Consider the following 9,194-nt stretch of genomic DNA (forward strand, 5'->3'; position numbering starts at 1 on the left):
GGTCCTTGCAGGGCTTACCAGGTGTACACAGTTTACAAATGAGACTCCTGTCACAGTTGCGGTTGGGAGCCAGAGGCTCACATGAACACATGAAGCTGCCTTCTACTGAATCAGACCCTCGGTCCATCAAAGTCAGTATTGTCTACTCAGACTGGCAGCCGCTCTCAGGCTGAGCTCTTTCACATTACCTCCTACCTACCTGATCCTTTTTAACTGGAGATGCCGGGGATTGAACCTGGGACCTTCTGCATGCCAAGCAGATGCTCTGACAGTGAACCACAGCTCCTCCCCATAAACCCTGGGAACTAGGGATCATGCATGATACAGCACATAAATAAAGAGACTTCCATATTATCTAGATGTTCTTTGAGTGCTCAGCTGCAAACTTAGTGACACTTTCCATGCAAAGAAGAGGGTCTTGCTAAAACCTTCTTTAGTTTTCACTGTCTAAACCACTATTTCTGGACTTTGGGCCTAGAAACTGCAGTCCAAAAAGGGAAGATCCACATAATACCTTTATTAAGACCGCTCCAATGATGGATAACAGTGCGCAAGCTTTCCAGTTCCCCAGAACTCTTCATCAGGCCAAATGTTTGAATTTTTTTAAACCAAAAAAAAAAAAAGGAGAGGAGAAAGTAGAGCTTAACTTCATGATCTGAAATATCTGCTTAAAAAGACTACCTCATGTCAGCATGTGGTGGATTTGCTTTCAGGTAATGAAGGATCGGGTTTCAGGCTGGAAAGGTGCAAATCGACATGCTAGATAATGGAGTTTCAACCCACTTCAGCGACTGTTTGCAAGTGGATTTCACATAGTAAAATCCAGCTTGGTGTAGTGGTTAGGAGCGTGGAATCTTCTGGGAGAATCGGGTTTGATTCTGCACTCCTCCACATGCAGCTACTGGGTGACCTTGGGTCAGTCACAAGTTCTCTCAGAGCTGTTCTCTCGCAAGCAGTCCTCAAAAGAGCTCTCTCAGACCCACCTACCTCACAGGGTGTCTCTTGTGGGGAGAGGAAGGAGATTACAAGCCACTCTGAGACTCTGAGTGAAGGGTGGGGTATAAATCCAACTCTTCATCATCTTCTCCTCAGCCTAGCCTACTTCACAGGGTCGTTGTGAGGATATAATGGAGGACAGAACAATGTCAGCCACTTTAGGTCCTGCATTGGAGAGAAAGGTGGGGTATAATCAAAGTACATAAATAAAGCCTCAGGGCTGTATGCAGCTACTGAATGTGAGAGGACATCATGAAAAAGGAGTCTGATGTCTGCCCCGGGAATCTGCATCTTTGTTCGTTCTCAAGATCCCTCCCAGGTTGTTGCTTTTTTTTTTTGGTGTGCAACCTGTGCACATGCTGTGTGAACACTCTCCTACCCATTGGGCTGTTCCAAGAGCATTCAGTTTTCAGAACACTGAAGACCCGACCACCCACCCACCCCACCCCCCGTGGCTTGCAGGTGACTTTCTGTGCCTGTCTTGTCAGTGCATAACATGTGGCCGAATCACATAGCACTGAATTCCTAGCCCTGTGCCCTTTTCAGACTGCAGGGGGCAGTCTCGGGTTCAGTGCACTTCTGCAGGTAGAAATTGAATACCCAAAGGTCAGGTCCGTTCCCCTCCCATGGAAACATTCTCATGGCAGGGAGGTTTGGTTATAGGGGAACAGTTGGCAGCATCTTTTGCCGTACTGTTTCAGAGGCCTTCTCCCTTTTCCAGGACTAACTACTTCCCTGGCCTTCTTTCAGACATCTTAAGAACATAAGAGAAGCCATGTTGGATCAGGCCAATGGCCCATCCAGTCCAACACTATAGGTCACACAGTGGCCAAAAATACCAGGTGCCATCAAGGTCCACCAGTGGGGCCAGAACTCCAGAAGCCCTCCCACTGTGGCCCCCCAAGCACCAAGAATACAGAGCATCTGTACCCCAAGCACCAAGCACTGTGGCCCCCCAAGCACCAAGAATACAGAGCATCACTGCCCCAGACATAAGAACATAAGAGAGGCCATATTGGATCAGGTCAATGGCCCATGCAGTCCAACCCTCTGTTTCTCACAGTGGCCAAAAACCAGGTGAGCATCACTGCCCCAGACAGAGTGTTCCATCTGTAACTTGTGGCTAATAGCCACTGATGGACCTCTGCTCTGTATGTTTATCTAGTCCCCTCTTGAAGCTGTCTGTGATTATAGCTGCCACCACTTCCTGCAGCAGTGAATTCCACATGTTCCTTATTCCCTCCCCTCCACCCCATCTGTTTTGCAGAGCCTTTCTGCGGCCTCCTCATCTTGACCTTTCTCCCTGGGTGCTTCTCTCTCTCTCCGATCAGTCTGTCCCTTTCACCCGTCACCTCCCTGCCGATTCGCCGTAAGGCTTCCGAGAAGGATCGGCACCACTTTTACAGGAGAGCAACATAAAACTTTAGACATGCATGACCAGCCCTCCTGGAGCTAGGCGTCTCTTTCCAGCCTGTGTATGCAGCCGCCACCAGGTGCCGACAAGCACCCCATAGGGAGGGAGTCGTTATGAAACTGCAGCAGGCCCGTAGCTACAGTGGGGCCATTTGGGGCTCCGCCCCCTTACTTAAAGGTACGGCCCCACAGGCATTTGTCCGCAAAATGCTTTTAAAGTCTTTTTTTTAACAATTTTAATGCCTCCCAGGAAAGTAATCCTAGCTATGGGCCTGAACAGCAGCTATGGGCATCTGTAATCCTGGAGGCGTTTGTATCTTGAAAGCCTCTGCTCTCTGGTAAGAAGCATGGCTGGCTCCCATCTCTGACACCTTCTTCCATTTTCACCCAGGTGAAGCCCGACACCATCATACACGTATGGAAGCAGGACAACGGGCACTATCCGAACGAGACAGCACGTGTCACCAAAGCCGGCTACCGGGCCCTGTTATCTGCCCCTTGGTATCTTAACTATATCTCCTACGGGCAGGACTGGCTAGGGATTTACCTGGTGGAGCCCCTGGCATTCAAAGGTGCGTGCTCTCTTGTGCCCACTTGCCCTGTCCCTCCCGGAATTTTGGGTGCGGAAAGGGTGGGAGAATCAGAAGTGCACTGTGAGGTCACAGGCGCAGTCCACTCGGAGCCAGTCTCTAAAGCTGGAAAGAAGAATCAGTGTCTAGGTCCCAGGCCGAACTGGCTCCGTCATGCCGTCTTCAGCGCAGACTCTTAACTGCTAAGCTATTCCTGCTCTCCTGCCAGCCTGTGGTCTGAATTGATTCTTCCCCCACCCCCCACCCCAATAGGCAGTTCGGCGCAGAAAGATCTGGTGATCGGCGGCGAGGCTTGTATGTGGGGTGAATACGTGGATGTCACAAACTTGAGCCCAAGACTCTGGTAAGTAGCAAGGACCTTGGGGAGGCCAGCCTGGGCTCAAAATGAGAAAGTGTGGGGTAGTGATTCCGGTGGGTAGCCATGTTGGTCTGAAGCAGCAGAACAAAGTTTGAGTCTAGTGGCACCTTTAAGACCAACAAAGTTTAATTCTGCATATAAGCTTTTGTGTCCGTGCACACTTCTTCAGATACAGTGAAACAGAATTTTCTCAACCATCACATATGGAAAGAGAGAGGGTGGGAGGGGTTAGTTGCCAAGAAGGGCCCATTAGAGGGAGGGAGGGAGGAACTTAACCCAATAAAATTGAATCAAGTATTGAAAAGGTAACAAAAGAACCCGGTGGAGGGCCAATAGTTAAAACCTCATATAAACTTATCATAAGTAAAAATACATGTATTTATTTTGAGGAAAAGTTAAATAAGGGCCCAATGAAAGCCTCGTTAATAAATACAAATGACATGCGCACAAGGAACAATTATTGTGACCCAATGCGTTTCGGCCCAATCAGGCCTCCTTCAGAGGTCAAACAATACGAGGTACATAAAGGCACGTTACAAAGAGAAATAACAAAGAATGTGTCAATACTGGACCCAAAAAGGAATGCTGTTGAAAAAAAGAGAAAATGGGTTTTAGTCTTCATAAAATATAATATGATGAATTTTGCTTATAATATGTTTGCAAACCCCCCTGTATTACTTCCAAAATGAAATTAATAGACACAGGGCAGGAATGTTTATGAGGCCTCTTAAGATTAAATCCTCTGTCCAGTGCTGCGGTGGCTCAAGTGGTTGAGACGCTGAACTGCAGGCTGTGGAAGGTCGGTAGTTCAGCAGTTCGAGACCCGGGTGCCTCGTGACGGAGTGAGCTCCCATCTCTAGTTCCAGCTCCTGCCAACCTAGCAGTTCGAAAGCAAGAAATGGCAAGTAGATAAATAGGGACCACTTTGGTGGGAAGGTAACAGCGTTCCGTGCGCCTTGGTGTTTAGTCATGCCGGCCACATGACCACGGAAACGTCTTCGGACAGCGCTGGCTCTTCGGCTTTGAAATGGAGATGAGCACCGCAACCCTAGAGTCGGATTCGACTGGCTTTCGAGCAAGGGAACCTTTACCTTTACCAGTGCATATGCACAGGTGGTCAGTGGTGTTACTTTTGTGTATCTAAAAATATAAGAACATCAGAAGAGCCCTGCTGGATCAGACCTGTGGTACATCTGGTCCAGCATCATACCTCACACAGTGGCCAACCAGTTCCTCTGGAGGTCTAATAACAGGGCACATAGGGGCCAAGGCCTTCATCAGAACATAAGAAGAGCCCCGTTGGATCAGACCAGTGGTCCATCTAGTCCAGCATCCTGCCTCACACAGTGACATGTGGATTCCTGGCAACTGTTCTCTCATTTCCCTTTCTGTAAAGCATCTCTAAGAAATCATTCAGTCCCATAATAATCTTTGCCTGCTGTTCCCTTCATGCACTGTTTATTCTAGCATGCCTCTGACTCCACCAATATACCTTAACTTTAAGATTTCATTTTCTTTTTGACTGATCCATTTATGCAGGGGTCATTTCGTAGAAAAAGAGGTGCAGGAGCTCATTAGCATAACTTATTAGCATATCTTGTTTGCATATGCCACACTCCCTGACATCACCGGAAGTGTGTCAGAAGGCAACACCCACCACTCAGGCTACACTGGACTGCTAGCTTGGGGGGGGGACACACGCAGATCTGCCCTCACAGAGGAGGGACAGCTTGTGCCTGAAGGTGGGCCAGGGGGGGCTCTACAACTTACCTGGCTGCTTCTTGCTCCTCGTGACCCAACTGAGGGCTGCTGGGAGCAGGGGGCAGGGCTTGTTGCATGTGCCTGCCCCCTGGGCTCCTTACTGCCGGAGCTCCGCTCCTGTGCACTCCCGCAGGAAATTACCCCTGCATTTATGTAGTTCTGTACTTAGCCACAATACTTCTTTACACAGAGAGTGATTAAAATGTGGAATTCGCTGCCAGAGGATGTAGTGATGGCCACAGGCATAGACAGCTTTAACAGGGATTAGACAGATTCATGGATGATAAGTCTTATCAGTGGCTACTAGCTATGGTGACTGAGGGGAACTTCCACTTTCAGAGGCACTAATCCTCTGAATCCCAGAGCCAGGAGGCAACATTAGTGGAAGGTCTTGGCCTCTGTGCCCTGTTGTTGGCCCTCCAGAGGAACTGGCTGGCCACTGTGCGAGACTGGATGCTGGACTAGGTGGAACAGTGGTCTGATCCAGCAGGGCTTTTCTCATGTTCTGATGAAGGCCTCGGGCTCTCTGCCCTGTTGCTGCTCCTCCAGAGGAACTGGTTGGTCCCTGTGTGAGACCGGATGCTGGACTGGATGGACCACTGGTCTGATCCATCAGGGCTCTTCTTATGTTCTTATGAAGGCCTCAGCCTCTATGCCCTGCTGTTGGCCCTCCAGATGAACTGGTTGGCCATTGTTAGAGACAGGGTGCTGGAATAGAGGGACCACTGGTCTGATCCAGCAGGGCTCTCCTGATATTCTTATGAGGGCCTCAGCCTCTCTGCCCTGTTGTTGCTCCTCCAGAGGAACTGGTTGGTCCCTGTGTGAGACCGGATGCTGGACTAGATGGAACAGTTGCCTAATCCATCAAGCCTCTTCTGATGTTCTTAGTTGAAGATCACTGCTTTATAAGATGGCCCCAAATGGTATCTGTATGGCAACCATTCTCCCTTCCACCCCATAACAAAATAGCATTAGTTGTGAGTGATGCCTTAAGCCCAACTCCAAGGAGCCTCCTTGAATTTCCTGCCAGCACATCATGCCTCTCTGTGTCCCGTCCCAGCAAGAAAGCCTCACCTCATAGTCAGAACTCAAGCATGGCTATGCCTTATTCAGGGCACTGATGCTTTGTATTCTTGGTGCTTGGGGGGATCAACAGTGGGAAGGTTTCTGGAGTTGTGGCCCCGCTGGTGGACCTCCCGATGGCACCTGGGTTTTAGGCACTGTGTGACACAGAGTGTTGGACTGGATGGGCCATTGGCCGGATCCCACATGGCCTCTCTTATGTTCTTCTTTCTTCAAGGCCTAGAGCTGGCGCTGTAGCAGAGCGGTTATGGAGCAACAAGACCGTCCGAAACACGCGCGATGCTTATAGGAGGCTGGCGGACTTTCGATGTACGCTGCTGAGGTAGGGGCACATTCAGCGAGATCTTCTCTGTGGCTCTTTTTACCTAGGATTTCTGAATCAGGCACACACTACCGTGAGGGCGGCATCTAATGGGAGAGCATGTCAAAGAGGGCAGGATGTTGCTGTCGACTGCAGTTGGGTGCAAGAAACGACACTTGTGCGAATGTCTGCCGGGGGTCCCCAGCCTTTTTGAACCTGCAGGCACCTTTGGAATTCTGGCCCCGTGTGGTGGGTGCAGCCACAGAATGGCTGCCACGGGAGGCAGAGCCAGCCACAAAAGGGCTGCCGCAGCTTCCCTTCAGTCATACAGTGAAGATCCTTATGCTGCGGTATCAGCTGCTGCCAAAGCTTTTTAGAAATCTGCACAGCCAATCAAATCTCCAGTGGCTAATCGGGAGCTCAGCTGGGCAAAAGCCTCACCTGGCCCCGCCCACTTTCTAAAAACACTTGGTGGGTGCCAGGAAAAGTGTATGTGGGCACCATGGTGCCTGCGAGCACCACGTTGGGGACCCCTGGCCTGTGCTAACAATAGAGGCATTTTCACCTGTCCTGAGCCATGCACCCAAACCTCTGGCTAGGCCCAGGTAAGACTCTGACCAGTGGTAAAAGAACCTTCAACTCTGATGTCTGAACTGACACACAGTCAGGTGAGGGGTGAAGATTACAGGCCATGGCTTGGGATGGTCCTTTTGTGGTTAGCCGTAGTTTGGCACAAACCTTGGTTTGTGTTTGCTGAAAGGGGTGTCCACTACACCAAGGAATAGCCACTGTTGCTATATGAGAGAGTAGGGGGAGGTTATGCACTCCCCTGCCCTAGAATAGCCTCATTTCAGAACTCAAGAAGCTGCCTTATATGGAATCAGACCCTTGGTCTATCAGGGTCAGTGTTGTCTACTCAGACTGGCAGCGGCTCTCCAGGGTCTTGGGTAGCGGCCTTTTACATCATGTACTTTCACTGGAGATGCCAGGGATTGAGGGAGGGGCCGTGGCTCAGTGGTAGAGTATCTGTTTGGTATGCAGATGGTCCCAGGTTCAATCCTCGGGATCTCCAGTTAAAAGGTCTGGAAGGCAGGTGATGTGAAAGACCTCTACCTGAGACCCTGGAGAGCTGCAGCCAGTCTTGAGTAGACAGTACTGACCTTGATGGACCAAGGGTCTCATTCCAGATAAGTCAGCTTCATGTGTGAACCTTCTACATGCCAAGCAGATACTCTACCACTGAGCCAGGGTCCCATATCAAAGTCTTCCCCATCACCTATTACCTGGTCTTTTTTAACTGGAGATGCTGAGGATTGAACCTGGGACCTTCTGCATGCCAAGCAGATACTCTATAACTGAGGCAGAGTTCCAGATCAAGGTCTTTTCCATCACCTACTGCATGGTCTTTGTAACTGGAGATGCTGGGAATTGAACCTGGGACCTTCTGCATGTCAAGCAGATGCTCTACCACTGAGCCAGGGTCCCATATCAAGGTCTTTTCCATCACCTACTGCATGGTCTTTTTAACTGGAGGTGCTGAGGATTGAACCTGGGACCTTCTGCATGCCAAGCAGATGCTCTACCACTGAGGCAGAGTTCCAGATCAAGGTCTTTTCCATCACCTACTGCATGGTCTTTTTAACTGGAGATGCCGGGAATTGAACCTGGGACCTTCTGCATGCCAAGCAGATGCTCTACCACTGAGCCAGGGTCCCAGGTCAAGGTCTCTCCCATCACCTACTGCCTGATATTTTTAACTTGAGATGCTGGGGATTGAACCTGGGACCTTCTGCATGCCAAGCAGATGTTCTTCCACTCAGCCACAGCCCATCACACCTGTGTTCTTTCTCTTCTTGCAGGCGAGGGATCCGGGCAGAGCCCCTCTTCACAGGATATTGTGAACATGAATATGGCAGCGTTTGATGGCTGCCGTCTGCTCAGGGGCCACTGCGAACTGACTGTCTCTCTGGGAAAGCAGGACTGACTTCCTTTTCAATCAACGTGATGCAGCAAAGGGAAATCCATCCATCGTGGCTCATGGATAACTGAATTTCCCCCCCAACAAGCACCACGCTCCCCTGTTTTCTAAATAAATAACGTGGCCCAGTGGACTCTGATGAAGACAGTGCCTTCCTGTTTATCACAGTTCTATGTCCCGGCAGCTGTATTAAAGGGATCAAGGTAATGACTAGGGCTGCCAATCTCTGGGTGAGGTCTGGAGATCTAGAATTACGGCCGATCTCCAGACTAAATAAATCCATTCGCCTGGAGAAAATGGCTGCTCTGGAAGGCGGATTCTGTGGTATTATACCCTACTGAGGCCCCGTCCCTCCCCGGGCTCCATCTCCAAACTCTCCAGCTGTTTCCCAGCCCAGAGTTGGCAACCCTGTCAGATAATACCTTTGGTGGAGGGCTGCTAATTTACTAATGCCTTCTGTGGTGTAGAAATTTTGCTCGCCACGGCCCAACTTGCCTCCCCAAAGCCTCCCACTACCTCCTTTCTTCTTGTCTTGGGTGCCTGGTGATAATGTCACTTCTGGGGCCACTGGAGCTACTTTTGGTTTCTAGAGTACCCCTTTTATACAGGTGCCTTTCTTCTTGTTTTGGGTGCCTGGTGATGATGTCACTTCCTGGGCCACTGGATCCAGTTCTGGTTTCTAGAGTATCTGATTTCTATAGGTGCCTTTCTTCT

At 50.0% G+C, this 9,194-nt stretch overlaps 1 protein-coding gene across 1 annotated transcript in view; it reads left to right on the plus strand.

The window, feature by feature from the left end:
- HEXA (hexosaminidase A (alpha polypeptide)) overlaps positions 1-8,745 on the plus strand; it is a 32,804-nt gene extending 24,059 nt beyond the window's left edge. The window contains exons 11-14 of the mRNA XM_015427436.1: positions 2,801-2,981; positions 3,252-3,342; positions 6,419-6,523; positions 8,362-8,745. Of these exons, the coding sequence (XP_015282922.1) occupies positions 2,801-2,981; positions 3,252-3,342; positions 6,419-6,523; positions 8,362-8,425 (441 nt within the window). The 3' untranslated portion in view covers positions 8,426-8,745. The remainder of the gene's footprint in view (positions 1-2,800; positions 2,982-3,251; positions 3,343-6,418; positions 6,524-8,361) is intronic.
- The last annotated feature ends 449 nt before the right edge of the window (positions 8,746-9,194 follow it).

This window comes from Gekko japonicus, unplaced genomic scaffold (assembly GCF_001447785.1).
Source record: "Gekko japonicus isolate JY-2015 unplaced genomic scaffold, Gekko_japonicus_V1.1 scaffold2822, whole genome shotgun sequence".
In the NCBI taxonomy this organism is placed as follows: Eukaryota; Metazoa; Chordata; class Lepidosauria; order Squamata; family Gekkonidae; genus Gekko; species Gekko japonicus.